Source organism: Balaenoptera borealis (assembly GCF_965194805.1).
Source record: "Balaenoptera borealis genome assembly, chromosome: 11".
Lineage (NCBI taxonomy): Eukaryota > Metazoa > Chordata > Mammalia > Artiodactyla > Balaenopteridae > Balaenoptera > Balaenoptera borealis.
Window position 1 is genome coordinate 88,836,704 of NC_138868.1, and position 25,600 is coordinate 88,862,303.

General features: G+C 35.0%; 1 protein-coding gene across 1 annotated transcript in view; it reads left to right on the forward strand.

Moving 5' to 3' along the window:
• Positions 1-403: 403 nt before the first annotated feature.
• Positions 404-25,600, forward strand: part of LOC309606639 (ankyrin repeat domain-containing protein 17-like) — a gene marked incomplete at its 5' end in the record, with an annotated part of 100,177 nt that continues 74,980 nt past the window's right edge. Inside the window, 11 exon segments of the mRNA XM_082343934.1 lie at positions 404-529; positions 9,019-9,130; positions 9,263-9,402; positions 9,406-9,408; positions 18,053-18,195; positions 18,849-19,062; positions 19,572-19,747; positions 20,843-21,005; positions 23,327-23,422; positions 24,719-24,743; positions 24,746-24,834. Of these exon segments, the coding sequence (XP_082200060.1) occupies positions 404-529; positions 9,019-9,130; positions 9,263-9,402; positions 9,406-9,408; positions 18,053-18,195; positions 18,849-19,062; positions 19,572-19,747; positions 20,843-21,005; positions 23,327-23,422; positions 24,719-24,743; positions 24,746-24,834 (1,287 nt within the window).

Consider the following 25,600-nt stretch of genomic DNA (forward strand, 5'->3'; position numbering starts at 1 on the left):
TGACTATTTTAACTTTTATTCCTTTTCTGATTAAGAAGATATAATGGGTAACCATTTGCATATATATTTAATTTTAATTCATAAAAATATTTTTGTTTTCAGGGTTATTTTGAATTAATTTTTGTGATTACATATCGTAAGAGGGGAATTTGTTTTTCATATGGTTGACTGTTTAGCAAATGGGTTACTCTCAATATATGTTTAAATTTTGGTCTGTTGTCCAGTGTCAGAAATAACCAGGACAATGAGTTATTAGTGCTATGGCAGTCTACCTGTAGATATTTTGTTTTTAAAGATATTTAAATATTTTCTGACAACTGTTTCTTGCTGTTACCTAACAACGTTTCATCCTCATTAAGTACAGTTATTTTGCTCAACAGCAGTCAGTGGAGGAGCATCTGCAATGTCAAACACTCCTACCCACAGTATCGCTGCTTCCATTTCCCAACCTCAGACTCCAACTCCAAGTCCTATCATCTCTCCTTCAGCCATGCTTCCTATCTACCCTGCCATTGATACTGATGCACAGGCAAGCTCCAAACTCAGGAGTGATAGTTTTTAACTGGAATGATATCATCATTAGAAACATTAATCAGTTATTTAAATCATCTTAGACTGCTTTGTCTCTGGGCAAAGACCTGAGCCACAGTTATAAATTAGAATCCACATTTAAAGAAATAAAATGCCAAATACAGATTATTAGTGATAATTATTGTGAAGATCTGGTTTCTGATGTCATCAAGTAATCTTGTTTTCTTAAACTTTAGTTTCAAAAGGGATGTAAAAAGAAAGAACTTATTTAAGATTATGTATTTTCTTCTAAACTCAAATTAGAAGATGTGTTTTAAAATTCATATTGGATTCCATTTATATAGCATATATACTCAGTTGCATTTATATTCTCTTTGAAAATTCTGATCTTGCTGACTGAAATATGTAGTAAGTCTATGTGTCTGTTTCTATAACACTGTTAAGTTTAAAAAAACGTTTTTTAAAAGAATTAGTTTACCATGAAATGTCAGAGCAAAGTGAGGTTGGAAAAGAGAAGGTAGCTTGTGTTTTGTCCTGAAGAAACGCCAAGCAGCCTAGCTTAGAAGACTGCTGAATGAGGTAAGGGTATATGGCTTTCTTCAGGACTGAGAAATGTTTGCAGTTTATTTAGTTTTGTGTTTTGATTAATGCCTGATGGAGAGACTAGTGTGAGGGTGGTGGTGTACATTATAAAACTTGCAGTTCTATAAATGATCACTTCTTTATAAGCATCAATTTTAGGGAGGGGGGATGGGGGGAGAGAGAGAGACTGTGTGTGTGTGTGTGTGTGTGTGTGTGTTTGTGTGTGCGTGTGTTTGTATTATTGCATCCTTAAGGACCTGTACTATTAAGCTATTGAAATAAAGCCTCCTTTTCATTAAGATGTTTCTTGGTAATACTATGAAAAAGGAATTTCATTTCTGTTCTTCCTTGCTTCCCGTATTTTATATGAGCTAACTTTTTTGAGCACCTAAAATAGTTAGGGGCTTTTTTTAAGGAATAACTTTACTCAGTCTTCAGAGTACACAGATAAGGTAGCTCCTCTTAAACACCCATTTTCCTGATGAAGAAACCCAGGCTAAGAGAGAGATTAAGCATTTGGCTTACAATCACTTCATTTAACTAAGAAATGGTGGGGCTGGGAGTCAAACTTAGGTTGGTTTGACTTCAAAGGCACCCTTCCAAATACCATGCTATAGAGCTTCATTTTTAGTCTCATAAAAAAAATTAGACATTCATTTGGTGAACCACAATGGTCTACATTTCATATTGATAGCATTATAGAATTGGATTGAACTTTTTATTGAATTTGCATTATTTTCCTCTAATCTGTTTTGCTCTGAGTCTGTTAATGTTTTAACCAGAAGTATATTTTCTAATTTTGTGGGATCAAGAATTGATCCATAAGCAAAAGTAAAACTTGACCAAAATATAAAGGGTTTCTTTCTTTCTTTCTTTTTTTTTAATGCTTTAAAATAAAACAGCCACAGGGACTTCCCTGGTGGTCCAGTGGTTAAGACTCTGCACTTTCACTGCAGTGGGGCAGGTTCGATCCCTGGTTGGGGAACTATGATCCTGCGTGCTGCACGGTGCAGCCAAAATTCAATCAATCAATCAATCAGCTACAGAAAAGGTTCCATCAGGTATGATCATGATTTTATTGAATTTGAGATTATCATGATAATGAAATTTTACCTGACTATACCACTCAACCAACCATAAATTAATTTCTGAGAAGTTACATATAAATACTTTTAAAAAGTTAATTTGAAAAAATGACGTACATTTTAAATGTAGTAGACATACTTATGTAAAAAGATTTGACTGTGGCTCCTTAAAAATCTGCTTCTTTATCCGGTCTTTACATTGAGGCTTTTCAGTTGGGTTAGCCTAATATGAGTTACAATACTTTTCATGGAGTTTACCATAATTGCATAGTTAGAAATTAGAAATTTCCTGTTTGGGAACACATAATACAAAATAATTATTTGGAAATAATTGTTCACCATTTTTTCTTTAACCTTCAGTGTTAGTTTTTTTAACTTACTAGTTTTTATGATACCAAGAAGGTACTTAAAGTGATAAATACAAAGATTCTCTTATGCTTCATCCACCTGAAGTTTTTTCTAGATTCTCAATACAAATTCCATGAGATTTTACATAATGGATATTTTGGTTTATGTGTGACAATACTGTGCCATTACAGACAGGTGATATGATGAAAAAGTTCATACTAAGATTCTTCCTCTATTTTGAAAGATTAAAAATCCTCTAATAATTGGATCTTTCATTTGTTTATTTAACAAAACTTAACATGTACATTCTTAACTCTTTACAGATACTTACTTCTTTAACTTAATCTCTGTAACAATCCCATGAAGTAGGTACTGTTACTATTACCATTTTACAGGTAAGGAAAGAGGCCTTGCCTAACAGCCAATTTTTAGTGGAGCCAGCTTTCAAACAAACGAAAAAAAGACTCTGGGTCTAAAATCGAGAAAATGGGTCTGCCTAGATAGCAAAGGGTCATGTGTGTTTAATCTTTACATCTGTTTAGCATATTGCCTTGGCCATACGGCATATTTACCGCAAATCTTAACTTAAGGAAGAACAAAAGAAGTGTGATTTTTTAATGCCTCAGTGTGTAAGTCTTTTTTTTAAAATGCTAATGATTCTTGAAAAATGATCCTTTAGTTGATCATTGTAGTAGGGAACTAATATTTTAAACAAGGATTAGCTGGAATCATATGTGTAATTTCTGGCCCTTAAAGAATGCTGACGATAAGAGTTTGCATTCTTTATAACATTCCTCAAATCTTATGTTCTATAACTAGAAATCAGCCTTGGTTTGTGTGCCACAGGCTCTCCCCCTCTCATGTAATGGTTTTATTGAATTAAGTTTGTCTGGATACTATCAAAACTTTTAAGATTAATACTACCCACTGTGCTGTTACCAAAATTTATTTTAGGAAACATCAATAAATGATAGTTTGAAGTAATTATTTGGGACTGTTTTACTATACATTCTGATAACATAGCTCTAATCTCTATTTTTATTTTGAGTGGTGTAATACAACTTATACCTGGGTACTCTAGATATGGAAATTAGGAATCACATATAGATTTTTGAGAACTGTGGTTTTATATGAAACAATAAATCTGGTTGAAGGTTAGAGTTGAATCCCCTGAATTAATTAAATATTTTCTGTATTTTATAGTGTGAACTTTTTATTAACTCTACTAGCCACTAAAAGTGAGAAAGAATTAGTTGTTCTGTTCATAGGTTCTAAAACCTGTGTTCTGGCATGAACTGAACTTGTGTTCTAGTTCTGAACTGCTTGACATTTTATTCTCAAATTTCTAAAGGCTTTCCTTGAACTTGGAGTAACTTATTCTAGCACATCTCAAAAATGAGAAAAATAAATACCTCCTCATGTAATTTTGCCTTTTTTTCCTGTTTTTAATAATTAACATGTATCCATTATCTTTTTTTTTTTAAAGATAGTAGTCATCTTTTCTTTTTTTAATTAATTTATTTATCTATTTATTTTTGGCTGTGTTGGGTCTTCGTTTCTGTGCGAGGGCTTTCTCTGGTTGCGGCAAGCGGGGGCCACTCTTCATCGCGGTGCGCGGGCCTCTCACTGTCGCGGCCTCTCTTGTTGCGGAGCACAGGCTCCAGACGCGCAGGCTCAGTAGTTGTGGCTCACGGGCCTAGCTGCTCCACAGCATGTGGGAATCTTCCCAGACCAGGGCTCGAACCCGTGTCCCCTGCATTGGCAGGCGGATTCTCAACCACTGCGCCACCAGGGAAGCCCTCCATTATCTTTTAAAGAAGGTAGATGTTAAATTTAACCTACATATCAAGACTGAAATTGTAGAATATGTAAAATTATGTTTTACCCTTAATGGTATAAATATCATTGGTATTTCTCTTCTGTTTTTGCAACGTGGAAAACAGTTTCACCACGATTTAATGAGAAATTAAGGAGACCAGGAAAAAACTCATTTAACTCATAATAGTAATATGAAATACTCTGCCATTAAAGCATTCTACTTTAAAATGCATTCATTCTACTTGTTTATATGAAGTGTTTTAAATAGGTTATTTACTGTCTTACTGATTTTTCTCATTTATTGAATGCCCTAAAGTGCCATCCTTTTTAATGTTATATATGACCCCTAACATGGTTAGAGAATGAGATATTTGGGACTATGGAGGTCTAAAAATATTCAGCCCTTTAAATCCTGATAGTTTTCAAAGTAATTTATTTAATTACTTTAAATGAAATTAATAGATATACTTCCTTTTTTATAGTTCAGATTTTTTTTTCACTTATATTCTAGCTCATTAAAAGTTGCCTTTTCCTTTAATATTGCATTTGTCTTATGATTCTTGCTTGTTGTTTTTATCTTGTAAAATTGAATAGTCATACTGGTAATTTACAGAATATTTTTACATTGAATATAATTTTATCATTTTTTATAAGCCTGAATCATCATAACATGTTATGATGCAGAATGATATATTTTATGATATTGTGAGCTAAATGGAAATTTTCTTTAAAATATAAACCTGGAAAGCTCTTAACAAAGCTCTGGGCATCTTTTTCCTTTCCAGGTTTCTCTTAGATATATGACCAAGAATGTGACTTGCTAGCCAGTATAATAACATAACTTTAGTGTTACTTTGCCTTCTAGAAAGTCATCACCTACATTTCATTTCCTTGATTAGAAATATTCAAAACACCTGTTTTCTTTAATTCAAAACTACCTGTATCTTATCAGTAGTGAGTTTTAACCCAAACTCCTACTTCAGTTAAGTTGTTTCTTGATATATTGCAAATCAGGATATTTCTTACCATTGTGGGAATGTGTAGTATGTATTTGGGCAGGGGGCGGTGAAAGTCTCACTTCAGAATCTTTAAATTCTTTCATTATTGTCTTAAAAAGATTGTTGTAAAATATTAGTTGCTTTAATTTCACCTTAATGCAGAAATATAGTGAAGTTACCTACTTTCAAGTTGCCCAGGGAATTTGACTAACCTCCCCCTCTTCTTCAGCTTTAAATATCTTTTCCTTCAACTCTCACATTGTTCGTATTTCTCTCTTTGTTTCAACCTAAATTTGCCCTGTACAGTAACCTGTAAACTCCTAGTGAGCAGAGACTATATTTACTTATCTTTGTCAGCCCTAGAGTATCTAGCAGAGTACTTTGAATATAAAAGGTGCTTAATAAATGCCAATTGAATTGATTTTTTTTTTTTTAAATGGTAAGTTACCTTATTTATTTATTTATTTATACTGTGTTGGGTCTTCGTTTCTGTGTGAGGGCTTCTAGTTGCGGCGAGTGGGGGCCACTCTTCATCGCGGTGCACGGGCCTCTCACTATCGCGGCCTCTCTTATTGCGGAGCACAGGCTCCAGACGCGCAGGCTCAGTAGTTGTGGCTCACGGGCCTAGTTGCTGCGTGGCATGTGGGATCTTCCCAGACCAGGGCTCGAACCCGTGTCCCCTGCATTAGCAGGCAGATTCTCAACCACTGCGCCACCAGGGAAGCCCCCTGAATTGATGTTTTATAATGTGGAAAAAACCCAAATTTTACTGATCCTCTAAAATTTTCATGCTTACCTTTGCCAAGTTTTGTTTGTCTCTTCATTCTCTATTACGATTGGCACCAGTTTCCTAAATTACTCTCTAACCCCTAGAAGACTTCTAGAAACCTCATAAACTTCATCATAAAGTTGACTCTTCATCATAAAGATGACTCTTCTACTGATTGTCTATGCACTACCATGGAGCGCACATAATACAGACGGACTTAGCATTCTGTTCACCGCAGTCAGCTGTGCCTTAGGGCTGCTCTCTGATGTAAGAGGGTAAGCAGCATTTTGTTATCCATGATCCTCTTGGTTTTTTTTTGACACCAGTCTTTACCAGTTGTTAGCATGTGTGACCATCGGAAGGTTATTTCTCTGACCTTTGTCTCCTTTTCTCTGAAATCAGACGTAATAATTCCTTCCTTATAATATTATATAACACAGTAAATATATATTTCATATATGTAATCCTTTGTTTTATTAGTGATAGCCTTTTATTCTATGATCCTTACAGCTACTGTCATTCATCCAACTTAACTATCATTTATTGTTTCCTAGGCAAGACATCACTAATAGGTAGAGAATGCAAACATAAATAAGACATGTTCATTACCTTCCAGGAATTTATAGTCCCCTGAGGGTGATAGACACGTAAATAATATTAACATAAGGAAGATTGGTGATAAATGCTGTAATAGAAGTGAATATGTAAAAGCGGGAAGATGGCTTAGACAGAGCTATGCAATAAAAAAATAATACAAGACTCATACAATTTTATGTTTTCTGGTAGCCACATTAAAAAAAGCAAAAAGAGGGACTTCCCTGGTGGCTCAGTGGTTAAGAATCCGCCTGCCAATGCAGGAGACACAGGTTCGACCCCTGGTCCGGGAAGATCCCACATGCCGCGGAGCATCGAAGCCCGTGTGCCACAACAACTGAGCCTGTGCTCTAGAGCCCGCGAGTCACAACTACTGAGCCGATGCACCACAACTGCTGAAGCCCGCGTGCCTAGAGCCCGTGCTCTGCAACAAGAGAAGCCACCGCAATGAGAAGCCCGCGCACAGCATCGAAGAGTAGCCCCTGCTCACCGCAACTAGAGAAATCCCGCACACAGTGATGAAGACCCAACGCAGCCATAATAAATAAATAAATTTATTTTAATAAAAAGCAAAAAGAAATAGGAATTCATTTAAAGAATATTTTATTTAACCTAATATATCCATAATATTGTTTAAACATGTAATCAAAACTAAAAAGTTACTAAGGTATTTCTCATTTTTATTTCATACTAAAAGTCTTCAAAATTCAGTGTGTATGTTACACTTACAGGTTAGAGTGGTCAGATCATCCTGGTTTTCCCAGGACTTTCCTGACTCTAGCACCAAAAGTCTCTCATCCCAGTAATCCCTTCCATCCTGGGCAAATCCAGATGGTTTGCCACCCTGTTTAAAATATATCTCAATTTGGACTTCATTGGAAATATTTGTTTTGCATTTAGATTTGATTAAATGTATGGCTAAAAAGTAGATTTCATTACTCAGTTTGCTCCAGACATACAGAAAAGGTTTCCAATAACCAAATCGAGTATCACATTTTAAATTTAAATTAATTAAAAGTAAATAAAATTTAAAATTTAGTTCCTCAGTCACACTAGCCATATTTCAAGTACTAATAGCCACATGTAGCTAGTAGTTACCTTTCTGGTATAGCACAAGCTTAGAGTACTAAAAGCATGAGGACTTAGTTCACTAAATAAGTATTTAAACTATGATAGAGTGTGACCACTGGTTAAATCTATCATTGGTCACTATCACTGGCATAAGTCAGAAGTAAACTGTATATAAACAGTGTCATGTCTCAATTATAATTGTGTTTGTCTTTCAAAATACATTGTATATTATATTTTTTTGTTCCTTTAAATTTTTAGGGGCTTTGTTCCTCGAATGCAGTTAAGTTACTTGGAAGTAATTTTTTCATTTCAAGCCTTGTTTTTCAGCTTTGTTAGATGGGTCCAGAGTAGCTAATTTGGCCTAATGGCTGAGGATTTTTCTTGATATTCTGTGTGTTTTGAGGGTCTTTCTGCTCTGGCTGTGGGAACCAAACTATTCCCAGTTCTGTGTAAGCTCTAGGTGTTGTTCAGTCCCTTCTGGTAGTCTTTCCCTGGCCTCCAGTAATTTTTTCTTATGCACGTGTGTTGATCAGAACTCAGCTGAAGACTCAAGGGGAGCCCTCTGCAGATCTCTGGAGTACTCTCTGTATGTAGTGCCTTCCTCTCCAGTAGTCTGCCCCATGAATTCTAGCCACCTTCACTTCTCCAAACTCTCTTTTCAACTCAGGGAGAATGCCAGGCTCTGTTTGGGTACCCTCTTCCTGCACTTTAGCCTGGAAACTCTCCAGGCAATACAATAAGTTAATCATTTCTGTCCTCAGTGATCACTGTCATGTGTTGCCTGTCTAACTAACATCATTTCAAATAGTTTGTCTTTTTTTTGTCGTTTGGGATAGGAAGATAAATCTTGTCTATGCTACTCCATTTATGGGTAGAAGGGAAAGTGAGTCCACAGTAGTATTTCTTAAAGCATGTAGTTGAAAACAGCATATGTTGAAAATCATACTTTTTTTTCTTCTTGCTTGCTTTAAGAATTGCCCATAAAGTTCAAATATTATTTGTAGTCTTTAAAAAAATCACAAGTTGACCATTAGTGGGAAAAAAAAGAAACTTACTATCCAATGTTTGATATAGTAGAATGGTATATATGTATGTGTGTGTGTGTGTGTGTGTGTGTGTGTGTGTGTGTGTGTGTGTGTGTGTGTGTATTTGGTATATGTACATATTATGTAATTGATGTTAACATTTTTAATTGTCTAATGAGCTAATCAATTTTTTACAGACTGAGAGTAATCATGACACGGCACTAACGCTTGCCTGTGCTGGTGGTCATGAGGAACTGGTACAGACATTGCTAGAGAGAGGAGCTAGTATTGAGCACAGAGACAAGAAAGGTAAGGCCTACTTTTGTTAACTTTTCTTCTGAATTATTTGTGTTCTGTGACGAAATACTACTTGTAGCCCTGTTTTGATGGAAAACAGCACTGTTCCTTTGCTTAGCTAAGAAGATCTTTATTTTACTCCAGGTTTTACTCTGCTCATCTTGGCTGCTACAGCTGGTCATGTTGGTGTTGTGGAAATATTGCTGGACAATGATGCAGACATTGAAGCCCGGTCAGAAAGAACCAAGGACACACCACTATCTTTGGCTTGTTCTGGGGGAAGATAGGAGGTATTATTGTCCCCAAGTGTAATTTTTTGTCTCTCTCTGTTTAACAGATGTGCACTTCAATTTATATGATTTTGTGGTAACAGTGGACAGACATTAAGATTTATCACAGTAACTGAAACTATAATCTTTTAGCAAAAGGATAAGAATCAGTGTTAGCATAAGCTGTCTTGCCAGAAAAATCATACATTGTTTATTATCCTACTCATGTAAAAGTACGAACTGCCATAGGAATCCCTCTATATTGCATTCAGGCTAAGAGAATGATTAAGACATCCCAAATCAAACCAACAAGCTCCTGATAAGTGGGGCCTATATTCACTCATCTTTTCCTGTCCCAGAGTACTTAGTGTGAAAGGTACTTAAGCTCAGCCTCTGTTGCTCTGTATGTAAGATTAGTAGGGAATTAAGAGTGTTCAATTTTTAGTTGTCCTGAGTACTTTTGTCTTTTAATTGTTCCCCAGCCCTTCTCAACTCCGGAGGAAAGGTTCTCAGTTATATTATATGACCTTTTAGTTTCTTTAGGTAGAACAGCTGGTGTGCTTAGGTGTAGGCCCAAGAGGTCATAGCTTTGCTCCATTCTGTGTCTTCTTCGGACATTTAATAATCAGTTGGATAACCTCATTCTGCTGGCATTTAATAATCAGTTGGATAACCTCATTTTAAATCAGTTTTTTAAATCCAGTTCTATTCACCAGTCGTGCTGTCTCTGTGGATTGGTAACTTCTCAATTAGGGAGTTGTTGAATCTTATATTTAGGAAGCACTTTAGGTCATTCCAGGTGAGTTTCCCACTCTCAGCTTAAAAATCTTTTTCTTTTTTATTTCACCATTCTAATTATTTTCTGTATTCCACAGTGGAGGTGATTCTGTCAGTCAGAAATGTAAATGTTCTGGTTTTGGTATATAATGAAAGTAAAATTTTGACTTAACTGAAATTTTCAATCACTGTGTGGTTTGAAATAATACTTGTCTCATAGCATTTTTCAATATTGAATCAAAAAGAAATCAGTTGATTTTCTTCCTTTCAAAGCAATGGTAAAGCCTACTGTAATCTTTATGTATTCTTACTAAAATGTAACAGATGAGGTTATAATAATTATAGAAGTCTTTTAGGGTAATAATTTTGCCTATAACACTCTTGCTTTTATTTGGTGTCATTAGAACAGTAAAGTATTTTGAAGTAATTAATAAAATATTAGAGCTCAACCACCAGAGGGCAGACAGCAGAAGCAAGAACTACAATCCTGCAGCCTGTGGACCAAAAACCACATTTACAGAAAGATAGACAAGATGAAAAGGCAGAGGGCTATATACCAGATGAAGGAGCAAGAAAAAAGCCCAGAAAAACAACTAAATGAAGTGGAGATACGCAACCTTCCAGAAAAAGAATTCAGAATAATGATAGTGAAGATGATCCAGGACCTCGGAATAAGAATGGAGGCAAAGATTGAGAAGATGCAAGAAATGATTAACAAAGACCTAGAAGAAATAAAGAACAAACAAACAGAGATGACCAATACAATAACTGAAATGAAAACTACACTAGAAGGAATCAATAGCAGAATAACTGAGGCAGAAGAACGGATAAGTGACTTGGAAGACAGAATGGTGGAATTCACTGCTGCGGAACAGACTAAAGAAACAAGAATGAAAAGAAATGAAGACACCCTAAGAGACCTCTGGGACAACATTAAACGCAACAACATTCGCATTATAGGGGTCCCAGAAGGAGAAGAAAGAGAGAAAGGACCCGAGAAAATATTTGAAGACATTTTAGTAAAAAACTTCCCTAACGTGGGAAAGGAAATAGCCACCCAAGTCCAGGAAGCACAGAGAGTCCCATACAGGATAAACCCAAGAAGAAACATGCCGAGACACATAGTAATCAAAGTGGCAAAAATTAAAGACAAAAATTATTGAAAGCAGCAAGGGAAAAACAACAAATAACATACAAGGGAACTCCCATAAGGTTAACAGCTGATTTCTCAGCAGAAACTCTACAAGCCAGAAGGGAGTGGCATGATATACTTAAAGTGATGAAAGGGAAGAACCTACAACCAAGATTACTCTACCCTGCAAGGATCTCATTTAGATTTGATGGAGAAATAAATCAAAAGCTTTACAAACAAGCAAAAGCTAAGAGAATTCAGCACCACCAAACCAGCTCTACAACAAATGCTAAAGGAACTTCTCTAAGTGGGAAACACAAGAAAAGAAAAGGACCTACAAAAACAAACCCAAAACAATTAAGAAAATGGTCATAGGAACATACATAGCGATAATTACCTTAAACGTGAATGGATTAAATGCTCCAACCAAAAGACACAGGCTTGCTGAATAGATACAAAAACAAGACCCATATATATGCTGTCTACAAGAGACCCACTTTAGACCTAGGGACACATACAGACTGAAAGTGAGGGGATGGAAAAAGATATTCCATGCAAATGGAAATCAAAAGAAAGCTGGAGTAGCTATACTCATATCAGATAAAATAGACTTTAAAATACAGAATGTTACAAGAGGCAAGGAAGGACACTATGTAATGATCAAGGGATCAATCCAAGAAGAAGATATTACAATTATAAATATGTATGCACCCAACATAGGAGCACCTCAATACATAAGGCAACTGCTAACAGCTATAAAAGAGGAAATTGACAGTAACACAATCATAGTGGGGGACTTTAACACCTCACTTACACCAATGGACAGATCATCCAAAATGAAAATAAATAAGGAAACAGAAGCTTTAAATGACACAACAGACCAGATAGATTTAATTGATATTTATAGGACATTCCATCCAAAAACAGCAGATTACACGTTCTTCTCAAGTGCGCACGGAACATTCTCCAGGATAGATCACATCTTGGGTCACAAATCAAGCCTCAGTAAATTTAAGAAAATTGAAATCATATGAAGCATCTTTTGTGACCACAACGCTATGAGATTAGAAATCAATTACAGGGAAAAAAACGTAAAAAACACAAAGACACGGAGACTAAACAATACATTACTAAATAACCAAGAGATCACTGAAGAAATCAAAGAGGAAATCAAAAAATACCTAGAGACAAATGACAATGAAAACACGACAACCCAAAACCTATGGGATGCAGCGAAAGCAGTTCTAAGAGGGAAGTTTATAGCTATACAAGCCTACCTCAAGAAACAAGAAACATCTCAAGTAAACAATCTAACCTTACACCTAAAGAAACTAGAGAAAGAAGAACAAACAAAACCCAAAGTTAGCAGAAGGAAAGAAATCATAAAGATCAGAGCAGAAATAAATGAAATAGAAACAAAGAAAACAATAGCAAAGATCAATAAAACTAAAAGCTGGTTCTTTGAGAAGGTAAACAAAATTGATAAACCATTAGCCAGACTCATCAAGAAAAAGAGGGAAAGGACTCAAATCAATAAAATTAGAAATGAAAAAGGAGAAGTTACAACAGACACCACAGAAATACAAAGCATCCTAAGAGACTACTACAAGCAACTTTATGCCAATAAAATGGACAACCTGGAAGAAATGGACAAATTCTTAGAAAGGTATAACCTTCCAAGACTGAACCAGGAAGAAACAGAAAATATGAACAGACCAATCACAAGTAATGAAATTGAAACTGTGATTAAAAATCTTCCAACAAACAAAAGTCCAGGACCAGATGGCTTCACAGGTGAATTCTATCAAACATTTAGAGAAGAGCTAACACCTATCCTTCTCAAACTCTTCCAAAAAATTGCAGAGGAAGGAACACTCCCAAACTCATTCTGTGAGGCCACCATCACCCTGATACCAAAACCAGACAAAGACACTACAAAAAAAGAAAATTACAGACCAATATCACTGATGAATATAGATGCAAAAATCCTCAACAAAATACTGGCAAACAGAATCCAACAACACATTAAAAGGATCATACAGCACGATCAAGTGGGATTTATCCCAGGGATGCAAGGATTCTTCAATATACGCAAATCAATCAATAGGATACACCATATTAACAAATTGAAGAATAAAAACCATATGATCATCTCAATAGATGCAGAAAAAGCTTTTGACAAAATTCAGCACCCATTTATGATAAAAACTCTCCAAGAAGTGGGCATAGAGGGAACCTACCTCAACATAATAAAGGCCATATATGACAAACCCACAGCAAACATCATTCTCAACGGTGAAAAACTGAAAGCATTTCCTCTAAGATCAGGAATGAGACAAGGATGTCCACTCTCACCACTATTATTCAACATAGTTCTGGAAGTCCGAGCCACAGCAATCAGAGAAGAAAAAGAAATAAAAGGAATACAAATTGGAAAAGAAGAAGTAAAACTGTCAGTGTTTGCAGATAACATGATACTATACATAGAGAATCCTAAAACTGCCACCAGAAAACTGCTAGAGCTAATTAATGAATATGGTAAAGTTGCAGGATAGAAAATTAATGCACAGAAATCTCTTGCATTCCTATACACTAACGATGAAAAATCTGAAAGAGAAATTATGGAAACACTCCCATTTACCATTGCAACAAAAAGAATAAAATACCTAGGAATAAACCTACCTAGGGAGACAAAAGACCTATATGCAGAAAACTATAAGACACTGATGAAAGAAATTAAAGATGATACCAACAGATGGAGAGATATACCATGTTCTTGGATTGGAAGAATCAACATTGTGAAAATGACTATACTACCCAAAGCAATCTACAGATTCAATGCAATCCCTATCAAATTACCAATGGCATTTTTTACAGAGCTAGAACAAGTCATCTTAAAATTTGTATGGAGACACAAAAGACCCCAAATAGCCAAAGCAGTCTTGAGGGAAAAAAACGGAGCTGGAGGCATCAGACTCACTGACTTCAGACTATACTACAAAGCTACAGTAATCAAGACAATAGGTACTGGCACAAAAACAGAAACATAGATCAATGGAACAAGATAGAAAGTCCAGAGATAAACCCACGCACCTATGGTCAACTAATCTCTGACAAAGAAGGCAAAGATAGACAATGGAGAAAAGACAGTCTCTTCAATAAGTGGTGCTGGGAAAACTGGACAGCTACATGTAAAAGAATGAAATTAGAATACTCCCTAACACCATACACAAAAATAAACTCAAAATGGATTAGAGACCTAAATGTAAGACTGGGCACTATAAAACTCTTAGAGGAAAACATAGGGAGAACACTGTTTGACATAAATAACAGCAAGATCTTTTTTGATCCACCTCCTAGAGTAATGGAAATAAAAACAAAAATAAACAAATGGGACCTAATGAAACTTCAAAGCTTTTGCACAGCAAAGGAAACCATAAACAAGATGAAAAGACAACCCTCAGAATGGGAGAAAATATTTGCAAATGAATCAACGGACAAAGGATTAATCTCTAAAATATATAAACAGCTCATTCATCTCAGTATTAAAGAAACAAACATCCCAATCCAAAAATGGGCAGAAGACCTAAATAGACATTTCTCCAAAGAAGACATACAGACGGCCACGAAGCACATGAAAAGATGCTCAGCATCACTAATTATTAGAGAAATGCAAATCAAAACTACAATGAGCTATCACCTCACACCAGTTAGAATGGGCATCATCAGAAAATCTACAAACAGCAAATGCTGGAGAGGGTGTGGAGAAAAGGGAACCCTCTTGCACTGTTGGTGGGAATGGAAATTGATACAGCCACTATGGAGAACAGTATGGAGGTTCCTTAAAAAACTAAAAATAGAATTACCATATGACCGAGCAATCCCACTACTGGGCATATACCCAGAGAAAACCGTAATTCAAAAAGACACATGCACCCGAATGTTCATTGCAGCTCTATTTACAATAGGCAGGTCATGGAAGCAACCTAAATGCCCATCAACAGACGAATGGATAAAGAAGTGGTGGTACATATATACAATGGAATATTACTCAGCCATAAAAAGGAACGAAATTGAGTCATTTGTTGAGACGTGGATGGATCTAGAGACTGTCATACAGAGTGAAGTAAGTCAGAAAGAGAAAAACAAATATCGTATATTAACGCATGTATGTGGAACCTAGAAAAATGGTACAGATGAGCCAGTTTGCAGGGCAGAAGTTGAGACACAGATGTAGAGAACAGACATATGGATACCAAAGGGGGAAAACTGCGGTGGGATGGGGATGGTGGTGTGCTGAATTGGGCGATTGGGATTGACATGTATACACTGATGTGTATAAAATTGATGACTAATAAGAACCTGCAGTATAAAAAAAAAAAAACCAAACAAACAAAACAACTAATACTAAACTTTCATTGGGTTATTTGTATGGAAATATGTTAATATAAATGTTTGACATTAAAATAAAAAACAAAAAATAAAATAAAATAAAATATTAGAAAGTCATTTTACTATAAAATCACAAAATAATTCTTTTATATTGAATGTTTATTACTTTTGGGGAATAGACCATTCCCTCTGAGAGATAACTAGGGTCAGTTATCTTTGCATAAAGGAATTAAGAAAACTTAAGAAATGTGATTAGGGTTTTCTACTTTATTGCTTAAGGGACTGTTTGTAAAATAAAATAGCCTAATGCCAATTTGGGGGCTTGTTTTTATGATCTTGTTACATAAGCCAGTTAGTCTTACTGGCTCTAAAAGCAAAAATGTGATAGAAAGTCATCTAAGATTAGTCATAGCTTCAGAGAAAGATAAGAATCATATCGCTTATACATGGAATCTTAAAAAAAAAAATACAAATGAACTTATATACGAAACAGAAATAGACCCACAGACACAGAAAACAAACTTATGGTTACCAAAGGGGAAAGGAGTTGGGGAGGGATAAATTAGGAGGTTGGGATTAACATATACACACTGCTGTGTATGGAATAGATGAGCAACAAGGACCTACTGTACAGCACAGGGAACTAGACTCAATATTTTATAGTAACCTCTAAGGAAAAAGAATCTGAAAAAAAAAAGTATGTATATGTATGTATAATTGAATCACTTTGCTGTACACCTGAAACTAACACAACTTTGTAAATCAACTATACTTCAAAAAAAAATTTTTTTAATGAAATTTAAAAAAGAGAATGCTTATGAATGTGAACTTAAAAAAACCCAAAAAACAACAAAAAAATAAAATTGGTCATAGCTTTATTCAAACGAGTAAAGTTTTAGCTGGTAGTAAGGCAAAGCACTGGTCATTAACATTTATTTATTTCCCAGTTAGATACATTTTTAACAGTAAGAGCAAGGATAAGTGCTATGATCTTGAGCAGTCCTTAACTTCCTTATGCCTCATTTGTAAAATGAAGATGAAGATGCTAGTACCTGTGTCAAAGAGTTGTTTTGTGCATTAAATGGCATAATGGACAAAAGATCTATGAATGGCACTTAAATAAATGCTAAATATTCTCAGCTATCAGGGAATGCAAATTAAGACCCCAGTGAGATACCACCAACCACATCCACTAGAATGGCTAAAATTATAAAGATTGACAATACCAAGTTTTGCTGAGGATGTGGAGCAACCAGAACTCCTTGTTGATGAGCGTGTAAATAGTACAACCGCTTTAGGAACAGGTTTGGCAATTTCTTAACTAAACATGCACCCAGAAATTCTGCTACTAGGTGGAGCCCATGAGCAATGAAAATATATTTCCACAAGAATTGTTCATAGCAACTTTATTCGGAATTGCCCAAAACTAGAAACAGTAGAGATGTTTATCAATAGAATAGATAAAGCAGCATATTCACATAATGGAATGCTACGCAATACACACAGATGATTGTCAAACACTGTGTGATTGACTTATATGAAGATCTATGGTAAATGAAACTAATCTTTGGGTAGGATTGGCTGAGAAAGAACATGAGTAAATAACAGATTTAAATTAGGTTTATGCATTTGTCGATACTCAGTGAATATACACTTAAGTTTTGTGCATTTATTGAAAGTTACAAATTTCACCTAAAAAAACCCTAAAAAGCCTAAAAACAAATAAGAGTTTAGTTCATGGTACACATGCTGATGTGTTTAAGGGTGTCTACAATTTACTTAGAAATGAAATGCATCAAAAAATGATGGACAGACGAATAAATGTGATAAAGTAAGTAGAGGAGAATGTTAATGGTAGAATCTAGGTGATGATTGTATGTAAATTTTTTTCAACTTTTCTGTGTGCTTAAAAGTTTTTATGGTAAAATGTTGGGGTAAGATAAGTGTTAGCTTTATTCCAAAAATGTTATTAACATTTAGTTTTTAAGTTTAAAAAATATTTTAAAGACATTTTCATGTATAAATGAAAAAATCTTATTCTATTTTACCACTGTGTGGTAGAATAATACAGAAATACTAATTTCCAAAACAGCATTGCACAAGAACACATGAGGTCAAGATCTTTCAATGAAAACACTGTGCCATTTCAGCAGATTCCAAAATGGATTTTACTTGAGAAACTATCCCTTTATTGGCCTCTAAGACCTTTTGCTTTCATTTGAGACTGATTTTGTGCAAAGGATGAATGACTTTCCCCTTCTTTTGTTATACAATAAAGCAGAAAAAAAGAGAAATCAGAAATATACACCTTGCAACTTGTCTCACCATCAGAAGAAAACACATTTCTTCCTTTTCTTTTTCCAGGTGGTAGAGCTATTGTTAGCTCGAGGGGCAAATAAAGAGCACAGGAATGTTTCTGATTGCACACCTCTAAGCCTGGCTGCTTCTGGTGGCTATGTGAACATTATCAAAATATTACTAAATGCAGGAGCTGAGATTAATTCTAGGCAAGTTTTATTCTCTCTCTCCAAGTCCCTTAACAGTGCTATGTTAAAGATATTTGTAGAACACTTTTTTTAATGCCATATTTAGGAATGCTGAATGAGATACAGAAAGTATTCTAGTTCTGGGTAGTAAAAGATTTGTAGTGTAGTCTTGGTAATATCTCAAAGATTTAGTAGGGCTGAGAAGAATGATTCTTTTAAATAATTCTGCAGAATAAAGAATCTTAAATCCTAAGATAGAATTCTATATTATCGTCTAGTTTTTTTGTTTTTTTTTTTAAATTTTTATTTATTTATTTATTTATTTTTGGCTGTGTTGGGTCTTCGTTTCTGTGCGAGGGCCCTCTCCAGTTGCGGCAAGTGGAGGCCACTCTTCATCGCGGTGCGCGGGCCTCTCACTGTCGCGGCCTCTCTTGTTGCGGAGCACAGGCTCCAGACGCGCAGGCTCAGCAGTTGTGGCCAACGGGCCTGAGTTGTGGCTCATGTTGCTCCGCGGCATGTGGGATCCTCCCAGACCAGGGCCCGAACCCGTGTCCCCCGCATCGGCAGGCAGACTCTCAACCACTGCGCCACCAAGGAAGCCCTATCATCTAGTTTTTGTGGGACATTTAAAAAATATATTTTTCCCTTTGTTCTCCCCATACTTCCACCCCCAGAACTGGTAGCAAATTGGGTATTTCTCCTCTGATGTTAGCAGCTATGAATGGGCACACAGCTGCCGTTAAGCTCCTGTTAGACATGGGCTCTGACATAAATGCTCAGAGAGAAACCAATCGGAACACTGCCCTTACCTTAGCCTGCTTCCAAGGAAGAACTGAAGTGGTTAGTCTTCTGCTTGATAGAAAAGCAAATGTGGAACACAGAGCTAAGGTAAGAAAAAGTCTGAGATTTACCCATGGATTTATTGCTTTGACATTTAAGGTGTACATTAGCAATATGCTAATTATACTTCTAGTACTTTGTAGTAACATTTATCTCCTACATATATATTTAAACAGAAATCATTCTGTATGACTCAGTTAAGCATGAACTCTTGAAAATACCTCAGCAATAGATTTTTATAGGTAATAATGACATGGGGCTTATCAGCTGAAAACTGTGTAGTATTATGAAAGAGAAGAGAGGGAGCATTTATTAAGTGCCAGTTATATGCCAAGTACACGTGTCTTAAAAGTTTTACCAACAAATGGACATTGGGTAGAATCATCTGCTTTCAGTAGACCTCACTGTAACTGAGAGAGGTTAGCAGTGTCAGTGCTGAAATTTAGTCGTGAATTTTGTAATAGCTATACCGTATTGCTCCCCCAGATCGTTGTTCTTTAACATTTTAGTACTTTCTGGTCTCTTACGTGTTGTTTTTTGTTTTTCACTAAACCTAGACTGGCCTCACACCGCTGATGGAAGCTGCCTCTGGTGGATATGCAGAGGTGGGCCGAGTTCTTTTGGATAAAGGTGCTGATGTTAATGCCCCTCCAGTGCCCTCCTCGAGAGATACAGCTTTAACCATAGCAGCAGATAAAGGGCATTATAAATCCTGTGAGCTTCTCATTGGCAGGTATGATGCTACCATACCCTTCATATATGAACATGGTGTTACTAGTGATTACTATTCTCTGTGCAACTTGAACTATTAAAAAATCAAATGTGATTACTTCTATAAACTGCAGTGTATTTTTTTTATGTTTTAAACCTACCTCTATTATTTTCCACCCATCCAGAGCTATGCTGCATTGTTTAATATATTTCAGTGCAATCTTGAAATACTTCTTTTCTTCCTTTTTTGTCTGTGTATATACTTTTCAAGTACTATAATAAGCTATTTGAACATCCAGCTATTGTCATCCATATTCACATCTCCCACACAGTTTTGCAAAGATACCACCTTAAGTCTTGTTAAGTCTGGCAATAATCTAAGGCTTCATTGTTGATTTTCTTGTTCTTTATGGTAATTAGGGCTTTTAAGAGACAGTTATGGAACTGTTCAAGATATAAGATGGAGTCCAGGATATTTTTTGTTTTAGTCACCTAGGAGTTACTTGCCAGTCTTTCAAAGTTGCTTGTATGCTAAATTGGATTTCCTACTTTAACAGTCTGAAAGACTTTTGCATGGTGTCCTAACAGTAGTAATGAGTAGTGGCTACTATCAACTAGTTATTTACCATGAGTCTTATCTACCATGATGCCCACTGAGTGCTAAACCTTCATGTTATTTTAAGATTCATTCTTTTATGAAGCCACATAATATAAATACATGAATACAAATAATCTGAAAGATATAATTGCCTCATAGGATACTGTTTATGCTCTGGGATAGTTTAATATATTATGATATTAACAGGATGTACCATTATTTTTCACTAAAGAAAATTTTACATTTTCTCAGGATTTGAAGCTCAGAATTATGCACAAGGAGTCATTATTTTTAAAATAAGAAAAGCAATTATTGATGTATCGTTAGTTTTGATTCAGTGGCTTTTAATTTGATGACTGGAAATTCTTTGTAATGTAATTCTGAGAGAGAAATATATTTTAGTCCTATGTATTTTAAACAATTTTTTCCTTTACAAAATATTTTCACAAAATTCATAGTTGATTTTTATTATTATCTGTGTCATTTCATTTAAAAGTGACATTTGTGTCATGCATTTAAGGGTGCTCACATTGATGTACGTAACAAGAAGGGGAACACTCCATTGTGGCTGGCAGCAAATGGTGGACACCTTGACGTGGTTCGGTTACTGGTGCCAGCAGGTGCAGGTGTGGATGCAGCTGATAACCGCAAGATAACTCCTCTTATGGCAGCATTTAGAGAGGTAGAAGTCTTTCATCCTCAGTCACTTGGATATTTTTCACTTAGGCTAGGAAGTGCATAATTTAATTATCACTAAAGACTCTTATTTTAGGATCTAACAGTAGTGATGAAAGCAGTAAAATAATAAGCAAATAATCACTCTGATGGCAACATTGAAAGGTAGGTACAGGCATGCCAGAAAAGCCATTAATAGTATCCATATTGGATGTCAAAGCTAAGTAAACTTTTAAAAAGTTGTTCTAAGTAGTATTTGCAAAATCTAGTTGCAATCTTAATCTTTCACAAAATATAAATCCAACTAAGAGTAATTAATTACTTGTTTATGAATGAGTGTTTTCTTGTATTAGCACAGCAGAGAAAAATTTAACTTAAATTGGCTCCATTTTTAATTATTGACTTTAATTTCTAGGAAAAAAGGAAAAATGAAAATTCAGCTGCCAGTATTTGAAACCTTCAGAAGTAGAAATAAATCTTGTGAAATTGAAACTTTCTGTAATGCATAGCACAGAACTGTGTATAAGTAATTTGATTTAATGTTCTGGTTGATCTCTTAAATGCAGGTTTGATTTGTTATTGGGGAAGCCAGACTACTATTCCAGGGATTATAATTTTGAGTTTTGTCATTCTGTAGGTATAATTTTGAGTTTTGTCATTCACGTAGGTAAAATCTCTTATAGATTCCAAATTACTTTGTTGTATTGAAAATTTTTAATACATAAATTGTAAAAAATCATCTTTTCCTTTTTCTCTTATTCTTCTCTCTGACTCTTGTTCTTTATACCACCTCCTCCCTGGGTGTTCTAGACTACCTTCCCACTGACTCTCTGAATTTTTTTTTCCTCGCTAATCAAACTTATTCTCAGTGGCTACCTACCTCTTCTCCAAGCAAGCTAGCATATCAAGTTTATCATCCAAACCATTTCACTATGTTAGTATCCTCTTCAAGTACCTTTTCATGTCTCCCCAGTCTCTGTAATCCTTTGAAATCCAATCTTAGTTTGTTATTCAAAGCCCAATGTAGTGCTTTTAGAACTCATCTCCCATTGAGTCCCTAATGTGGAGTCTTCTCCTTGCTTGGTCTTTTGTCACTGTCTCTCATAGCACCTTTGTTCTCATCTTGGGAATGCCCATGTCCTTCCTCATTCTTCCAAAATTACTCACTCTTTGGGTACAGTGTAAATCTCCCCTTCTACAGAAACTCTTCCCATTCCATTTGAGCTCACATTGAGATACCTAATCTCTTAAAGGTTGTAGAAATTCTACAATTCATTATTATCTTTATCATTTATTTTGACAAATATATATTGTTATTACCTTAACATCTAACATGCATATATCTCATCTTTCCAAATAGACTTAGCTCCTTAAGAAAGGCACTTATCTTTTATACTCTTTGTATTCATTCCATTATTTATTTTCTTAGTACCTACCATGTACAACTGTAATCGTTGGCATATTACATTGTACAGATTCCAACTGTTGCATTTTGTACAAAATGTAATAATCAGGGATCCACACACAAAGTCAGGTAGCTGTATGAGTTGTCCCATATAAATAGATTAAATACTGTAGAAGTGTTGGTGAGATATCAGGGAAAGGTGCAAGTGGCATTTAAGCTATTCATTAAAAGATAGGGATAGTTCAAAAGGACGCGGATGAGAAGGAAGAAATAAATGCAATAGAGGAAATGTACTAAATATAAACAGATGTTTATTCATCTGTTTATATGTGTTGTGTCAGTAATAGTGTGGATTAGAGAAAGCAGAGAGCCTCTTGAAGGCTGGTCTAAAGGTTTTGAACTTAGTGAACTGTGTTACAGTGAACAATATAATCATCGCTCAAGCTTTAAGGAAGTTATGTTATTTCTTTTCCACTACCTAGTATAGTGCTATGCATTCAGGTTTTATCTCAAAGAAAGAGCAAAATTGTTACTTCTGCTCTCTTGATGCTTCAAATTGAAACTGGATGCTCAGTTCTAACGAATTAGCTAGAAAAAGAAGATGAGGTTTTTCTTTTCTTTCACACATATCCTGCATTTCTTCAAACTGACTTTATTGTTTTTTTAAATTCAGAATGGTTTAGAATTTTAGGTCACGTTATTCTGTATTTTTTTTTGGAGGGTAGGATGAAAATGAACAATGTAGATTTATCTAACTTATTAGAACCAAAGCCTGTCTCTTTTTCATTTAAAGTGCGAATAATACCCAATTTAAGTCTTTATTTTGTGGCACTAATGTTAATGGAATCTTACTTAAGACACACTAGATTCACTGAATCCTGATAGAGTCTGTTTTCAGTCTGACATTAATATCTATTTTTTAGGATCATGTGAAGGTGGTGCGCTACTTAGGCAAAGAAGTCAATCAGTTTCCATCAGATTCTGAATGTATGAGATACATAGCAACGATCACTGATAAGGTAATATACTGATTAAATTCATCCCCATTATATGAGCTTGGGATCCCATTTGTCTTTTTATATATATGTATATTCCACACTAAGGTAAAAAAAGTCTTAGTTTGAGCAATAATGTGTGGTACATAGCAATTTTCATTTATCTAGTATTTGGGAATGAAGTATAATATTTAAGAAACTCTTCAGATGATTTACTTACCTCATGAAGTAATAAAACTTTTTCTGTTTTAGAATTACTTTATCTTTTTAAATAGTACTTAAGCTAATTTAATTTTAATGTAAATACTAAACAATCTAAAGCAAATTCTTGTTGCTATTCATTAGTGCTATAATCTATCCAGACAGATATCTCTTCTGAGAGGAACAAGTCAGTGGATTTTTTTTAGACCTAAACAAAAATTAACACAGTACTTTTAATTATGGTCAAGAAAACTCTTAAGATGTTCAACATAATATAAAAGTTGGAGTAACTGTCAGTTTAAGAATGAATTTGCTAGGATTTTTGCAGGGAAAGTACGGAAAATAAAATAAATCCCTTTAGAATTCTAATTGAGATCAAAATATTTGAATAAAATCCTAAGACATGCCTCTGAAAATCTAAAAATGTCTTTCATTTTCTCAGCAGTTATCACATGATAGTGAACAGCTTTTTCCCGTAAGTTTTATTTAACATAGCTAATCCACTGTCTTGCCTGCCTCTAGATTCATTTATGACAATTAATACTCCTGGATACCCCTTATGGAAGGGGGGCAGAGATTAAAAATAAAGCTTTTGTCTTCATAGGGAAATATCCCTTTCCTGTCAAAAAGTGTATGTTCTAAGAATGAAATCACTGAGATAAGTCTATAAATACGTGCTTTTTATGAACGATTCTAGCACAAGAAGTTATAGCAACAAAGCTTAAATATTTGAGAACAGTTCTTGCCAAATAAGTATTTTAAATTGTTTAAACCCATTTTCTTTTGTTGACATTGACCTTTTCCTTTAGCCCATTAACCAGCTGACAGATTATTGCAGCTCTATTTGCAGTATGATTTCTCATATTCAAATTACAGGAGTAAATAATTTTAGTACCAGTCAAATGGATATTATTTTGAAGAACAATAGAAGCTCTTTGCTTATGTATTTTTTAAAAATATACCATTTAAATTATGTTTTTATTTGCACTCTTGTTTTGCCCTACTACTGATCTTTATTGCTTATGTTCATTCAAGTACCTTAATTAATATTTTCATGTTTTCAGGAATCTCTAAACGTTAATTTTTTGAGTCTGGAAACATCTTAATTTTTCATTTTAGGAGATGCTGAAGAAGTGTCACCTTTGTATGAGTCGATAGTACAAGCCAAAGATAGACAGGCTGCTGAAGCAAACAAAAATGCCAGCATTTTATTAGAGGAGTTAGACTTGGAAAAGGTAATGGTAACCTTTACATATGAAAAATACCTACTTTTTTCCTTTCAGCTTCTCTTCCTCCTAATTTGTAATCTGTGGTTTTTTATTTTGTTTTGGTTTTGCTTTAAATTATGTACATGGTTTTCTCTCCAAGTTTGGCTCAAGTAGTGGGGAGAATTATGAGTATTTTAAACATCATTATATCGTTAAAATAGTTTTCTTTATAATCAAATTAACAAAATAATATTGTAGGAATTGCATTGATCTGCAAGTCAGGGAACCTAGCCTCTAATGCTCAGTTATCTCAACTGTTCTCTTAATCCCCATCCAACTCTGTACTTCATTGATCCTGGACCTTGTAACTTGTTGCCAACGGATTTATCAGAAGTACCAAATACACTACGAAGGCATACACTACCAAGCCATGACCAACTAGTGAAATACGACCAGTTGATGGAATGTTTAATGCGTACCTTTTTATTTTATTTTATTTTATTTTTATAAAATTGTACAATTTAAATGCATGAAATTTATTGTATATCTATTATTTTTTTAACATCTTTATTAGAGTATAATTGCTTTACAATAGTGTGTTAGTTTCTGCTTTATAACAAAGTGAATCAGCTATACATATACATATATCCCCATATCTCCTCCCTCTTGTGTCTCCCTCCCACCCTCCCTATCCCACCCCTCTAGGTGGTCACAAAGCAACGGAGCTGATCTCCCTGTGCTATGCAGCTGCTTCCCACTAGCTATCTTACATTTGTTAGTATACATAAGTCCA